This window comes from Rhinatrema bivittatum, chromosome 1, assembly GCF_901001135.1.
Source record: "Rhinatrema bivittatum chromosome 1, aRhiBiv1.1, whole genome shotgun sequence".
In the NCBI taxonomy this organism is placed as follows: Eukaryota; Metazoa; Chordata; class Amphibia; order Gymnophiona; family Rhinatrematidae; genus Rhinatrema; species Rhinatrema bivittatum.
The window spans coordinates 436,220,996-436,237,116 of NC_042615.1; the positions used below are offsets into that span (position 1 = coordinate 436,220,996).

At 44.9% G+C, this 16,121-nt stretch overlaps 1 protein-coding gene across 4 annotated transcripts in view; it reads right to left on the reverse strand.

Annotated features, from left to right (window-relative positions):
- The window catches only part of LOC115093112 (zinc finger protein OZF-like), a 49,922-nt gene that overhangs the window by 10,159 nt on the left and 23,642 nt on the right, over nt 1-16,121 (reverse strand). For 3 of the 4 annotated variants that reach the window (XM_029604830.1, XM_029604820.1, XM_029604846.1), the window contains exons 3-4: nt 14,545-14,886; nt 14,345-14,461 (exon numbers count right to left, since the gene is read on the reverse strand). In XM_029604830.1, coding sequence (XP_029460690.1) covers nt 14,345-14,461; nt 14,545-14,886 — 459 coding nt within the window. Of the gene's footprint in view, nt 1-10,724; nt 14,130-14,344; nt 14,462-14,544; nt 14,887-16,121 lie in introns of those variants that run through there. The other variant, XM_029604839.1, reaches the window with a different exon arrangement.

A 16,121-nucleotide genomic window follows, 5' to 3' on the forward strand; every position in this document is an offset into this window, starting at 1 on the left:
TAAACTTTAGGATTCTCCATAAATCACTTACAATTATTCACAAAAGCATTCACCATCAGACCCCCCCTTGACCTGCTACATCCGCTCAAACTACACTCTATGGCCAGACCCTTAAGGGAAGCTTACAAGGGATCCTTACACGTTCCTCCTATCAAAGTGGTGCACCACTCAAACATCAGAGACCGGGCATTCTCAACAATAGGCCCATCCATCTGGAACACCATGCCCCTGGACCTCAGGCAGGAAACCTGTCTCCTAACTTTTAAAAAGAAACTCAAGACATGGCTCTTCGGTCGAGCCTTTCCCTGTTCCTGGTCCAACAGCTTGACTCAAAATTGTTCCTATCACTTCTGTATATAAAGAATCACTAAGACACACAAATACGTCATAATGAGGTTGGCTCCTTTGCCTCCCTCCCACACCCTCATCTGTATATAGTTCACTATCATTGTTCAGCCCCTCTTTATTTCCTATCCCCAGTTAATGCGCCCTTGTTACAATGTAACTTTATGCTTCATCAAATTTTGTCTCTTGTTATTTGGATATGGTTAACTGCTTAGTTCGATGTAAACCGAGTTGATTTGATTTGTATCAAGAAAGTCGGTATATAAAAGCCTTAAATAAATAAACAAATAAATAAATAGTTAAATAAATAAATAAGTGACGTCACACCATCCGGGTATTTAGCCTGAACTTTGTTGTTAGCTTGTTGAGTTAGCAAAGGATTGGTTTCGGCAGGTCTTAGCTACTCTGCCGCTTCCGTGCTGCTGCTGGAAGCTCTCTCTCTGCCCTTCGGGGTATTGACTAACCTGGGTACCCGCTCCTCAGGGGCCTTCTGCTTTATTTCAGGTGCCTTTCAGATATCAGGTACTTGCTCTTCGAGGGCCTGCTCTCCCTGCCTCGGTGCCAGTACCATCTACTACAGCCTGGTGGAATCCCCTACCTACAGCTACCATCTGGTGAGTAATCTCTCTGTCTGTCTCATCTCTAGCATTGCCTTGCTGGGAAACCTACACCGGACATCCCCTATACCATCGGGGTGAGAAGGGTCCCCTCTACTGAGGGTCCCGACACTGCTACATCCAGACTACCTCGCTACTGCCACCTCTGGTGGTATCCATCAAGCTGTATAATAAAAGAACTAATTCTGTGTTTGCGCGTCTTGAGTCTAGCCCAGTACTGTAGCTCCCCGCAGGGCTCCTCCCCGTAGGCGTGGTCATCTGTCACAGTACCTAAGAATCCACGCAAACATCACTAAACCCTAACAGATTGCTAACTTCATAGATTCGTCTCAGTTCAACGCATTGCAGGCCATTCCAGGCCTGGCCCAGTGAATCTCCGAACAGCAGAATGCACTGGAGAATTTGACTGCTGCATTCAACCAGCTGCACACACAGATGAACTTACCCACCACCACAGGTAAAGAAGTTACACCGCCAGAAGTGACGGTCAAGACTACTGTATCTCTATCTGCTCCAACATGCTTCTCGGGGAAGTTTGGAAATGTAGAGGTTTTATTAACCAGTGTTGCATGCACTTTTCCCTGCAACCTAGCCATTTTCCTACAGCTTATGCCAAGATCACCTATATCCTGTCTTATCTGGATGGAAGAGCGTTGGCTTGGGCCTCTTCACTGTGGGAGCACAATGATCCTGTTCTACATGATCTTGCCAGATTCCTTGAGCTGTTCAAATCAGATTTTTATGACCCTGCCCGGCTTACCGTTGCAGGATCTTCGTTGGTTCACCTGAAACAAGGTACCAAACCTTTAGATGACTTCGCTATCAAATTCAAGACACTGGCGTCTGAATTACATTGGGACCCTAAATGCCTGAGGACCCTCTTCTTTGAAGGACTGAACTCTCGTTTGAAAGACGAGCTCGCAGCTCATGAGATGCCTGAGACCTTGGATGAACTGGTGAAGTTGGCAACTAGGATTGATCGCCGAGTTCATGACAAGGTTCAAGAGACCAAGACTCCCAGAAGACCCTGTCAGGGTGAAGCTCGAGTTAAGTCCACACCCAGGCCTGTTCCCTCGGGTCCAGTTGCTGGCAAAGAAGAACCAATGCAATTAGGCCGCAGCCACCTGACATCAAAAGAGAGAAGAACTCAGAAGAAATTGGGGTTGTGCATGTGCTGTGGACAAGCTGGCCATGCTGTTCAAACATGCCCTATATGTCCAGGAAACTAGCAGACCTAAGTCCTGGGGGAGGACTCTTCTTAAGTCTTACTGCACCCTCTCCTCTGCTCTCTCTTCCTGTATCCTTGATCTGCGGACCCTTAGAGTATCAGACTCTTGCCCTAGTGGACTCAGGGGCAGAAGGTAATTTCATTTTACAATGACTAGTGGAACACTTGTGGATCCCCACTACCACCATGATGTCTCCACTACTCCTATCTTCAATTCATGGAGAACCCTTTCCGGGCGAAGTAACCCAACTCACCAAACCAGTATGTCTACGGACCGGTGCTCTCCATTTGGAAACCATCTCCTTCTTTGTTTTAGAGAAGGCCATGTATTTTATTTATTTTATTAATTTATTTATAGGTTTTTATATACCGAAGTATTGGTGGAGGCCTTCACTCCGGTTTACATTTTAAACAACGAGATACAAAAAACAATCAAATGATAACTTTAACATATAACTTTAACAAAACAATCAGATGATAACTTTAACATATAATATTGAACGGGGGGTATTTACAGGTAGCATATGCGAGAGGAGTTAGACGAGTATAGTCATTTTAATATGAAGAGGTCTTAGTTGAAAAATACATTGTGATCGGAGGATCAGCAGGGGGGTTGGGTGGGCTGGAAGGGAACAAGAGGAGAAGAGTGAGGATATACAAGAAGTGGCAGGGGGGGCAAGGTGTGGGAATGGAGGAGAGGGCAGGGGGGGTGGAGGAGGTAGGGGAAGTGCTGTGATTTATCCAATCCCATCTTTGTATGCTCGTTTGAAGAGCCATGTTTTGAGTAATTTTTTGAACATAGATGTGTTGTTTTGTGTCCGAAGGTTGGAAGGGAGGGAGTTCCAGAGGTGGGGTCCGGCTATAGAGAATGCTCTATTCCTGGTGGTGGTTAATTTGGCTGCACTGACTGGTGGGATTTCGAGTTGAGATTTGTTGGTTGATCTAGTGCATCGTTGAGATTGGTAAGTTTGGATTAGGGATTCGAAGCAGTCAGAGTTGTTGTGGTGGATAGCGTTGTGAATGATTGTCAGGGTTTTGTACTCTATCCTTTTTTCAATGGGAGCCAATGTAGGTCCTTCAGTACAGGTGTGATATGATCGGTTCTTTTGAGGCCGGTGAGAATTCGTGCAGTGGAGTTTTGTAGAATTTGCAGTGGGTGTATGGTTGATTTTGGCAGCCCTAACAAGAGGGAGTTGCAGTAGTCGATGCCAGAGAATATCAGGGCTTGGAGAATGGTTCTGAAGTCGGAGTGGTTGAGTAAGGGTTTGAGGTGTTTGAAGATGGAAAGTTTGTGGAAGCCTTCATTTGTACTCTATAGTTCTGGGGCTACCGTGGCTGCAGCGGCATATGTCTCAATTCAATTGGGCCACTCTGGAGCTTTCATGTTGGGGTCCAGATTGCCATGGTAAATGTCTGATGGAGGTCGCTCCTATACCCTGCATGCCAACTACCCCATTGATGCCTGGGTTGCTGCCTCAATACGCATCATTTCAAGATGTTTTTTCTAAAGAATCTGCAGACGTACTACCGCCACACAGACCCTATGACTGCACCATCAATTTGAAGCCTAACACTGAACCACCCAAAGGACAGGTCTACACTCTCTCCGTGGTAGAGAATAAAGCCATGTCCGAATATATTCAGGAGAATCTTCAAAAAGGCTTCATATGACCCTCCAAGTCTCCCATTGGCGCAGGCTTCTTCTTTGTGGGGAAGAAGGATGGAATGTTGCATCCATGTATAGATTACAGGGGTCTTAACGAGATAACAGTGAAAAGTCGCTAGCCCCTACCACTCATCTCAGAGCTATTTGACAGACTACCGGGAGGCAAGATCTTCTCCAAGCTTGATCTCAAGGGAGCCTACAACTTAGTCTGCATCTGCTCTGGCGATGAATGGAAGATAGCCTTCAACACCAAGGACTGTCACTTTGAATATCTAGTGATGCCGTTTGGCTTGTGCAACGGCCCAGTTGTCTTCCAAAATTTAATGAACGACAAATGTCTACAAATGTGTCGTCGTATACTTAGATGACATCTTGATATTCTCCCAAGACATGACCACTCATATTGAAGATGTCAAGAGTGCTGCAAAGACTCCGTGAGAATCATCTATATGCCAAGTTGTCTGAGTTTCACAAAGAATCAGTGCCTTTCTTGAGGTATATTGTTTCCAACCAAGGTTTCCAAATGGATCCACAGAAGCTGGAGGCTCTCAGACGATTCCTAGGTTTCATCAACTATTACAGAACATGAATTAAGTACTACTCCTCACTAACAGTTCTGCTTACAGCTATGACAAAGAAAGGTGCCAATGTTGCCAATCGGTCTATGGAGGCAGTAACAGCATTCCAGAAACTGAAAGACGCCTTCTTGAGCAAGCCGTGCCTCCGACATCCGGATCTAACTAAGCCCTACATCGTTGAGGTCGATGCCTCAGACATCAGCATAGGGGCCGTTCTAAGCCAGGCCGGTGATTCCAAGGCCTTACACCCATGCTCATTTTTCTCCCATCGCTTCTCACCAGCAGAGAACTACGGAATAGGAGATAAAGAGCTCCTGGCTATAAAGATGGCATTCGAGGAGTGGCGCCCTTGGCTTGAAGGAGCACAACATCAGATCACAGTCTTTACAGACCATAAAAATCTGGAGTACCTCCGCCACGCACAGCGCCTAAACCATAGGCAAGCGAGATGGTCTCTGTTTTTCAACAGATTTGACTTTGTGCTGAAATACCGCCCTGAATATCTCGCTCATTCCTCTCTGAGGATGTTCCAGATTAACTGCAACATATCATCGACCCGAAAAGACTTATCTTGGTAGCTACTCACTCACTCCTGCAGGTAAAACCTTTGTACCCAAGAACCTAAGAAAAAAGCTGCTAGCATGGGCTCACGACTCCAAACTGGCTGGACACCCTCGTCAACGCAGAACTGTCTAAATTTCAGAACTATTACTGGTGGCAACCATGAAGGAAGACACATTCTCCTACGTTGCTTCCTGCGCTAATTGTGCCAGACAGAAACTGCCACCCAGTCATTCTTGGGGCCTACTTCAACCCTTGCCTGTGCCAGACGAGCCATGGACACATATTGTTACAGACTTTGTGGTAGACTTACCTCTCTCAGGAGGAAACAACACGATCTGGGTAACTGTAGATCGGTTCTCAAAGATGGCTCACTTTGTGGCTCTCCCTGGCTTACCCACAGCCATGGAGCTTGCTAAGCTCTTCATCATGCACATCTTTCACCTACACGGCATGCCTAAGCACATAGTCGCTGATCGAGGAGCCCAATTCACAGCTAAGTTCTGGAAGGCATTGGGCAAGAAATTTGATATCTCTCTCGACTTCACCTCAGCATATCATCCACAGTCTAACAGGCAAACAGAGAGAATGAATAGGATACTTAAGCAGTTCATTCGTGCATATGTGGGCACTCACCAGAATGATTGGGCTGAACTGTTGCCCTGGGCTGAATTCGCCATCAACTCTCATCCAGCAACATCAACTGGATCAACACCATTTGAAATGGTCTACGGACGACTACCAGCACCACCACTACCACTTCCACTGTCAGTGTTGTCCCCGGCAGCTCAATCTACTACCAAAGATATTCAACAACTATGGACTCAGACCAAAGAGATGCTTCTTAAAGCAGGACAATGAGCTAAGAAAGGATACAATGCTCATCACTGCAAGGCTCCAGAGTTCCAGCCTGGTGACAAAGTCTGGCTATCGACTAAGCACTTAGGACTTAAGCTGCCTTCAGCTCGCGTCGCTCCTCGCTTCGTTGGACCATTTCCCATTCTCCGACGACTTGGCAATCTCACATATAGTCTGAAGTTACCACCAGCATTGAAGATTCATAATGCGTTCCACGTCTCACTATTGAAGCCATTAATCCTTAGTGAGTTTTCACTGAAGACACCTGAACCTACACCAATAGATGCAGAAGAAGACATCAAATACAAGGTAGACGCTATCCTTGACATAAGAAAAAGAGGCAGAGTATGGGAATACCTCCTGTCATGGGAGGGTTATGGACCTGAAGAAAATGCGTGGGAGCCTTTGGCTAATATCATGGATAAAGAGATGCTTCAACAATTCCACAGAATGCATCCTCAGAAACCAAGACCAGATAGGAAGCCTGGAGGGTGCCCTTTGAAGGGGGGTACTGTTGCATCCGTCGGTCCTAGATGGCTTCGCACCATTTGCCTCACCTTGTTCTCGGCTCCCTTCCGCTTACTTGGGAAAATGGCTACCGCCGCATCTACAAGCCACCCTCTCTGGCGTCCCCGGAATGGCTATGGTGCTGCCTCCCACCATGCTCCTCCCAAGGCCCTACTAGGGTGCACGCCCGCTACCCACATCTTTATTCCAGCATTGGCGCGAACCTCGGGGGTGTCCCCTCAAGTGACATCATGCCATCCAGGTATTTAGCGTGAACTTTGTTGCTAGCTCGTTGAGTTAGCAAAGGATTGGTTTCGGCAGGTCTTAGCTACTCTGCCGCTTCCGTGCTGCCACTGGAAGCTCTCTCTCTGCCCTTTGGGGTATTGACTAACCTGGGTACCCACTCCTTGGGGGCCCTCTGCTTTATTTCAGGTGCCTTTCAGGGATCAGGTACTCGCTACTCAAGGGCCTGCTCTCCCTGCCTCGGTGCTAGTACCATCTACTACAGCCTGGTGGAATCGCCTACCTACAGCTACCATCTAGTGAGTAATCTAACTCTCAGTCTGTCTCTACAGCATTAACTTGCTGGGAAACCTACACCAGAAGTCCCCTATACCTCTAATGGCTGGAGAGGAATGTTCAGAAGCTTGACAATGTCATCCATGATGAAGCTGCCACTTGCCCCTGTATCGACAAGAGCAGTGGTGGCGAAGGAGTGGGACTCGATGCCCACAGAAACTGGAAGCAGGAGTTGAGGGCCAGTGACAGTAACGCCCAAGCTCGGGACCCCCACCAGGCTCAGGCGTTGTAGTTTTCCAGACGGACTGGACAGGACTGCCAAAGATGTCTGGAGGTGCCACAGTAAAGGAAAACACCTTCCTTCATCCGACGAAGACATTCAGTCGGAGACAATCGCCCACGGTTCACCTCCATGAGTTCCACCACGGGAAGAGGTGGTGGTGATGGAGTCTTGGCTGGAGGACTCCAGACACGCATGAGGCATAGAATAGGTGAGCGAGAGTCCTTTACTTCTAGGTACCATTGCCAGAGTCGATGGTTGATCTTCCCGGTGAGGGAAATCAGGTCCTCTAGAGACATGGGAGTCTCACGGATGGAGAGATAATCTACAGACGGAGAGTTAATCTACAAGCCATCTAGGATGACGGCTTGTAAACAATCTTCTTTCCACCCGAGCTAAGTAGCGAGGGTCCTGAATTCCACCGTATACTCTGAGAGGGTCCGAGACCCTTGACGGAGGTGGATTAGATTATGGCTGGCTACAGCTTGGCGACCTGGGTCTCCGAAGGTCTGCTTGAAGACAGCAACAAACTTGGATAACTTGGAAAGCCGGGGGATTGGAGCGTTCCCACAATGGAGAGGTCCATGCAAGAGCCTTCCCCTCTAGGTGGGAAAGGATGAAGTTCACTTTAGTGGTTTCCTTCAAGAACAAGGAGGGTTGCAGTGCAAATTGCATGAAGCACTGGTTGAGGAAGCCATGACAAAAGCGTGGGTCCCCATTGTATCGTGGAGGTGCAGGGAGCGCCAATGATGCTTTGGGTAGCATAGATGCCGATAGGCCCACAGGATTGGCCAGAGCTGTATCTCGCAGCTGGGAACGGAGTTCTTCCACCGAAGAGGCTAACAATTCCAAAGCTCTGTGATGTTCTTGGACTGTTGCGGTGAAACCCGGTAGGGCCCTGGAGGCGGGAGACTCCGCCAAGTCCATGGCTTGGCAACCTGATGCGCTGGAGGTGGACCCTTGTCCTGGAGCAGTGTAGAATGACTCCTTGGTAGGGACCAGGAAGCACCTGCCCCCCAGGGGGTGGAGCACAGGAGGAGACAGAGGCTAGGAAGAGCTTCACCACTGGAAGCCCGCGGTCCCCCCCGGGTGGAGCCCGTAGGGACCTGGACCTCTTGGACTTAGGTGGGGCTCGCAGAGTCTCCCGGAGGGGTAGTAGAGAGGCGTGCCCATGAGCAGCAAGGGAGCGCGGTCGGTCACTAGGCTATAGGCCTGGAGAATCAGGGAAGGCCAGTACAGAGTAGGCAATGACAAGGCAAGGGACAAAGCCAGAATCAAGAGATGTAGTCAAAGGCAGCCGGGGTCAGATTCCGAGGGTCAGTCCGAGGAGTGTCAGCCAAAGCAGGGGTCAGATTACAGGAATCAGTCTGAGAGTAGTCAACAAAGCAGGGGTCAGGTTCCAGAGGTCAGACAAGGTCACGAAGGCAGGCAGAGGTCAAGATCCAGGCAGCGAGCAGAATGACCAATGGACCAGGCAGAGATCAGTACCAGCGAGTCAGTCCGAAGGTACTACCTGGGGAGACAGGACAGACAGACGCTGGAACAGAAGGACACTGGAACAGGAGGGCGCTGGACAAGGCTGGAACAGTAGGACGCTGGAACAAGGCTGAAACAGTAGGACGCTGGAACAAGACTGGAACAAGTCTTTGAACGCGGAGGCAAACTAGTACACATACAGTGCCTACCCGATTGCCAAGGCAAGGAAATGCAGGCAGGAACTTACTTATTTAGTACGTTCAATCAGGGCACACCGCGGAGCTAGGACACACCCCTGGCCCTACAAGAGTGTCAGCAATCAGATGCATGTTGGGTAAGAATGGTCATGCAAACAAATGTGTTATTATATCGTACCAGTTTGCCATTATGCATATCAATATAAGAAATGCTGACACAAACTAGCACAGAAAAAAAAATATAGATCGAGTAGCAAGTCAGCTATCTCTTGGTTCAATTGGAGCGAATGCCAATGATCCCCATGCTGCTCACTGCGTCACACTTCCTGTATAGCAAATTGAAACTATCTGTTAACATCACAGCGCGATCAAAACTGGATAAGTAAGAGATGTATGAAAAAGGAAAAACAAAATAAACAGATCATTTTAGTAGCAAAAAGGTACAAGGCATGGAGCCACGTCAGTAGAGGGTTTTTTTTTTAAGAATTGGATATATAGAGGCTTGTTTTAATGTGTCCAGGAGGGTACCATAGCTAAGAGAAGAGTTAACCAATTTGGTGTTAAATCAAGAGGTTTCATTCTTTATGAGTTTTAACAGTGAGGTTGAACACTGGTTAAGAGGACTAGAGGTGGAATTCATTTTAGAAATGGTATAATTGATGTCTGACTCCGTAAGAATATCAAATTCTTCCCATTTCATTCCATCACTGAAAAAAAAAGCATCCATGCCATTATCAACAGTAGGCTGAAAAGTATTTCTGACATCAATTACCTTTTGGTTAAAGTATGCAGCACAAGTGTCTGCTATGCTTACCCCCTAGAACTCTGGCTGGGTAAAAGCTGGGGCGCAAAGTATGCTCAGTGAACTGTCTAACCAAATGGAACAGTTCTTTAGGGTTATTGAATGGCAAGATTAATTTGGAATATATATGACTTCTTTGCTTTACTAATGGCTTCTTGGTAGTCTTTAAGACTAGATTTATATCTGATCAAATGAGAATTGATTGGATAGCATCATCATTTTCTTTCCGTCTTAATTCATTTTTTTTTTTTACTGTGTAATGAGATATTATACCAAGGGGCTATCTTGATTCTCTTCCTTTTAAATGTTTTGACTGGAGTCAATTTATCTAGCGAATTAATATGAGTGAGGTATCCCAGCGGTTTAGAAACTCATGGGGGGGTGTCATCACAACTCCTCTCTAAGGGGGTCATTTTCGAAAACTTTCGCACGCGATAGCTAAATCAGGGTGGAGTCGGGGCGGCCTCTGGGTGGACTCCGTGACGACTTCGCCGACAGCGAAAGGTAAGATTCCTTATCGCTGCCAGTTTCGCGCAGAATAACACCTTTTATGGTGTAGTTATTCGGTGCGAAAGCCGGCAGCGATCGCACCACGGAGGTGCGATCGCTGCCTGCTTTCACAGGTCCGCCCCCCCCGCTTCACCACCCAGCTCTAATAGTGGTAACATTTCCAGTGATAAGTCTTTAGGACCAGTGAAGCCTCTTTTGGTAATCGTACCATGATCCATGCATAATGTATGAATACTTACATTAAATTCAAGTGAAAACAGATGAGGTAATGATCACTCCAAGGGAAAGCATTAGCAGACATAGTTGCATCATCAATTGAGAAAAAGGTTTTATTAACAAAAACCAGGTCCAAAGATTGTCCATTGTTATGTATGGGTGTAGAGATAATCTGTTGCCAACCACCGGCAACTATCAGATTTAAAAAGGTTGTGGTGGCATGTGTCAAAGTATGATCATTGATGTGAAGATTAAAATCACCAAGGAAATATGTATTAGCATACATTAGTTTATTGCATTAGGAGTTACTTTTTTTTTTTAGTGAATATGTTAAGAAACAGTAAGATGAGTTTCATTACACAGTTTTAGTACCAGTGCTCAGGGATCCCTATTTAATGCATACGTCTGGCTGCATCCTCTGGCTATTTTTACTACCAGGTATTAGGGAAGGAAAACGTTCAGTGACAATCAGTAACTAATTCCCCTTTCTTTTATTTATGATTAAAATGATCTTTATTAGAAAATTGCATGACCTGACATTACACACAACAAAGATAGTACAATGCAAAAATTAAGATTTTACATCATGCTTCTGTTCAACCAACAAACAATCCTAAAACAGCAAAACCCATAAGGTTGGGGTTAAAGCTACCTGCTATTTATACCTAGAAGTTCTCTATCATCAAGATTTGTATAAATATATTTAGGCAGATAACCTTGCTCTAAGCAATATTAGATTCGAGTTGTTTGGGAGTCTCCCAAAAAGGAAAAGAATTGACTGTACCTTCTCTTTGTAAACTTCAGAAATGGCTCCCACTTATTCAAAACTTTCTGGTATGTATTTCATACACAGAAATCAATCAGCAAAAGTATGAAAACTTGCCACATCTGTTTCAGCCAGCAGGTAATTGAGAATTATACTGGAGAGTCTGTAATCTTATAGATCCATGAGATCTCTTCAGATCTCATGGATGCACACAAAAGAAAATGGATATGATGCCATTAGTAATGAATTTTGCTGCAAAAGATTTTATACAATTTGGGGTAGATTTTTAAACACACGCGCGCGCTAACTGGCACGCGCACATGGACACGCAATTTTATAACATGCGTGCGCTGGCATGCGCATGTTATAAAATCCGGGACGCCGCGTGCAAGGGGGGGTTGAATAATGCAATTTTTGCGTGGCAACGCATCGCAGCCTTCTCCAGTTCCCTCCCAGTCTGGAGGGAACATCTCTACCCTCCTGCCCATACTCCCTCCCTCTTCCCCTGTCCTCACCGACCCCTTAAAAGGCCCTACCATTTTTTTTTCTTTGTTTTAGAACTTATACCAGCTCCTGAACTAGCATAAGTCGTACGCGCTGGCAGGCTGCCAGGGCGCAATCCCCTGGCACAGCAGGAAATGGCTGCTGTACCGGCCGCCTCCAGCTCTGCCCCGCGCCCTTCCCGCCCCTTTTCTTCAGCTCGGCTCTTGTGCACGTAACGAGGGTTAAGCGTGCAGCCGGGACCCTTCGAAAATGCGCACGTAACCCCCATATTTTATGCGTGCGGGCGATTTAAAATTCACCTGTTTATTTCTGTGGTGACAACAGTTTATTCCTTTGTGCAGGTTATAGCCTTACAGGCTAATTTAAATGGCCGGCATGCGTAAAAAACAGGGGTTATGCGCGTGGCAGGACCTAGCGCGTGCTGCGCACATTTTAGAAGGGGCCCGGCCTCGTTCGTGTTACGCGCAGAAGTGCCGGGCCAAAGAAAAGGAGTGGTCTGGGGCTGGAGGCGGCAGGTACAGCGGCCATTTGCAGCTGTACCGGGGAAGGAAATCCTGGTGCGCAAAAAATTGCTACTGCTCCATTGGAGCAGTAAGCAATGAAATAAGAAAAAAAAAAAGTAGGAGATAGGGTTTAGGAGGTGGGGAGGAGAGGGGAAGCGGAAGGGAGGTTACGGAGGCAGTAGGGAACTGGGGAAGGCCCAAATGTGTTGCTGCGTGAAACTTGCACAAATCTACCCTCCCTTGCGTGCGGTGCACACATGCGCACACAAATTACAAAATCTGGCGCTCATGTGCATGCGGCCCAACGATTTAAATCGGCATGTCCATGCATGTGCATCGGGAAGCGTGCGCACATGGACGCGAGCGCGCACGTACTAAAACCTACCCCTTATTGATGTTACTGATCATGCATGTTACTTTGGCTGTCAGATTTAACTTAGGTAGTCTTTGTCCTTCCTAGATCCAAGCATACATCTCTACCTGCACCCAGTCTAGGTGCTCAGCTATCAGCTGTTATTTTCCTTTCTTGGACATTCTGGCATCTCTCTTCCTACTGTGTTGCTGCCTCATCATTCACTAATATCTTACCCGTGGCTGCCTCCAATTGCTCTGACTTTTTCAGCATCTCCTTCTGGTCCTTCTCTCTCTTGCTAATTCTCTTTCTGAGTCATCACTTATGTACTTCTGTTTTAGGATTTTTTAAAAATATTTTTTCCTTTCATAACATTACTCTTTATTCCAGTTTTTGGCAGGCTTTCATGCATACCTTGTAGATTTATATACAGGCATCAAAATAGCAGCGCATTATCTCCTTTGTATCTTTTGGATCTATCCAACTGTAGTTAGTCATCTTAATATTTTTTTAATTAGTTTCTGTGATCTCTTTCCTGCTGCAGTGGGACCATAGACATGTGCTTATCATTGCACCAGGGGTGTTGTTTTCACCTAAAATTTGACACTCTCACTAGGGTAAAACACGATGAATAAGTGCATTTTTATTCTGAATTGAACAAACCAAAAATGGACTTATTCCATAAAATATGAAAATTATTCAGCCATAAAATATGACCCCAGTTATAAAGCAGCCGGTGTCACTGTACTACTGAACCCAGTGGGGGCAGAAGCAACTGGGGTTACCTTCTGCCCCTTTCTATCTAGAATATTCTGGCAGAAATGGTAAGCATGTCCAAGGGGGAGAGGGCTGTGGGGGGAGGGGGAGGAATTGTGGGTTTGTGTTTTTTTTATTTCGGTTGACAAATGAATTGAACCAAAATAAATATCAAACACAGTGAATCCCCTAAAAAGGAAATGAAAATATTTTGTGCACTCATTCCTACTCTATCACCATCATAAGCCTAGTGCTTAGAATAAGGGTGGGCACTTTTAGTTCCCAGGTAATGTGCAGCCAATATGAATTTTTCTTTTTTAATCCTTTTATACTTCAATAGTGGTGGATGCCTTGCTGAGAGTTGGTGTTGATATTGTTCAGTGAGATCACCACATGAAGTTACTCAGCAAGATTCAGTAAGAGAAATTTACTCAGTTCAATTCTCTCCCATTCAGAACTTCCTCCCAGGGGCAATGTCTCCAAATGGGTTTGTTTTGTGCATGCCTTCACAGTCTCCCATGTGGGTCATTTCGTGATGTCTCAGCTGGTACATCAGACAAAAAGATTTATCACATTCAGAACATTTAAATGGTGTCTCTTTTATGTGGGTCATTTTATGTAACCGCAGGCTCTGTTTCAAATAAAACATTTATCACATTCAGAACATTTAAATGGTTTTTCTCCAGTGTGGGTCATTTCATGCGAGCGCAGAGCAACTTTAACACGGAAACATTTATCACATTCCGAACATTGAAATGGTTTTTCTCCAGTGTGGACTGTTGCATGTCTTTTCATCTCAGATAGATGATAGAATCTTCTTTCGCATTCTGAACATTTAAATCTTTTCTCTCCTGTGTGGGTCATTTCATGGCGATGCAAGTTTCCAATCTGTCGGAAACATTTATCACATTCAGAACATTTAAATGGTTTCTCACTTTTGTGAATCATTTCATGTTGTCTCATATCATATTCATAACGGAATCTTCTTTCGCATTCTGAACATTTCAATCCTTTCTCTTCAATGTGGCTCTTTTCATGGCGATGTAAGCTGGCTTTCTGATGGAAACATTTATCACATTTAGAACACTTAAATGGTTTCTCACCTGTGTGGATCCTTGCATGTCTTCTCATTTCAGAATGGTGATAGAATCTTCTTTCGCATTCTGAACATTTGAATCGTTTCTCTCCTGTGTGTGAGATTTCATGGCGACGCAGGTTGCCTATTTGATAGAAACATTATCACATTCAGAACATTTAAATGATTTCTCTCCGTTGTGAAACATTTCATGTTGTCTCAACTCACATTGGCATTTGAAACTTTTTTTGCATTCTGAACATTTGAATGGTTCCTCTTTCAGTGGTAGTATGTGAGTGGTTTCATATAGTTGCAGGTGGCCTTTCTGTGAAAAACTTTTATCACATTCTGAACTTTTCTCGCCCTTGTAGAATCTTTCATATCTTCTCAGCTCAGATTTGTGAATTAAGCTTTCGTCACATCCAGAATATTTCTCTTCGCTGTATATTTGTTCATGTTTTCTTATGTCTGGTTTTTCACTAAAGCTTTTATCATAATCTAAATATTTAAATAGATTCTGTCCATTGTGAAATGTCTCATGACTTGTAAGCTGTGTGTTGAATCCATCATCTGTTGGATAAAAATGAGAGTATGCTCATTAATTTGTTTATCTTTATAAACTGCCCAATCTATCAGATTCTCAGGGAAGGATAACACCAAAAACATATAATACAATACTGTAAAGCAATAAATATACCATGCAAACATAAAACAATTACTGTACATTCTGGGTGAGAGGAAAAGGGGCTGTAAAAGCCCAGGGTTTGTGCTAAACCATTTTCAAATGTGACTTTAAGTCCCTCCCATCCTGCCTTTTGTCCAACCATCCCAGGGTCCAGGTCTTCTTATACAGACTTGTTCACTTTATCCTCATCCACCTTCCTTTCTATTTCCTTTCTTATTTCTTGCATTCTCCCAAATACAATTACAATACCTTGGCATAGAATAGAACAATTCCTCTGAGGACTTTGTGACAGAGCAACAAAAGAAGCAATCATTTCTCCCATACACCACACTTGGTAGGTTGTAACTATGCTGTTGGGCTGCTACTCGCCTCCTTCTGATGTGGGTGCTAAGGGCCCTATTACAATTATAAACTATGATGGAGAGTAGTGAAAAGGCAGTGAAAGAAGATGTCCGGAGGTGACTTTTTGACATGTCACACAAGAAGTCATTATTCTTATTTTTTAAGTATAAGTAGCTTTATAAATTGCTCAGCATTCAAGCTTCAGTTTTGTGCTTTGCTTTTGCTAGACAGACAGATGCCACAGAAGGGAAAATGCTAGATAAAATTGCCGTGCAAGCTAAAAATTTATTAGGCCACAGTATTACAGAGTTATGTTTAGAACTCACCAAAGTTGTTTGCCACTTTAGTTTAGTTGCAGACTCATAGATAGCATTTACATACAGAGCGGAAGAGAATTTACATACAGCCATTCGGATTGTTTATAATAAATGGCCAGTCATAGAAATATTTTGACAACTGTGTAACCCAGTTACTGGTTTAGGGGTTGGAAATGTACAAAGAGTACACCCTACATAATGCCTTATTATCAGTAAAATTATCTGAGAGCTTCCTACTGGTGTCCTGCATGACAGTCTCTCATTCTCTCTCCATAAAGTATGACTTATTATACTAATGTTGCATTTAATAAAAAATGATTTTTTTTCTCCACAGCTGTTGGCTCTAAGCATTTATTTGATTCACATCAGTTGGCAACTCACCAACTAATGTGGGTGAGTAGGAGTTGCCTGCTTAGCTGCCCTGTTTAAGGGAAAGGAGACATTGTTTTTTTCCTTACCTT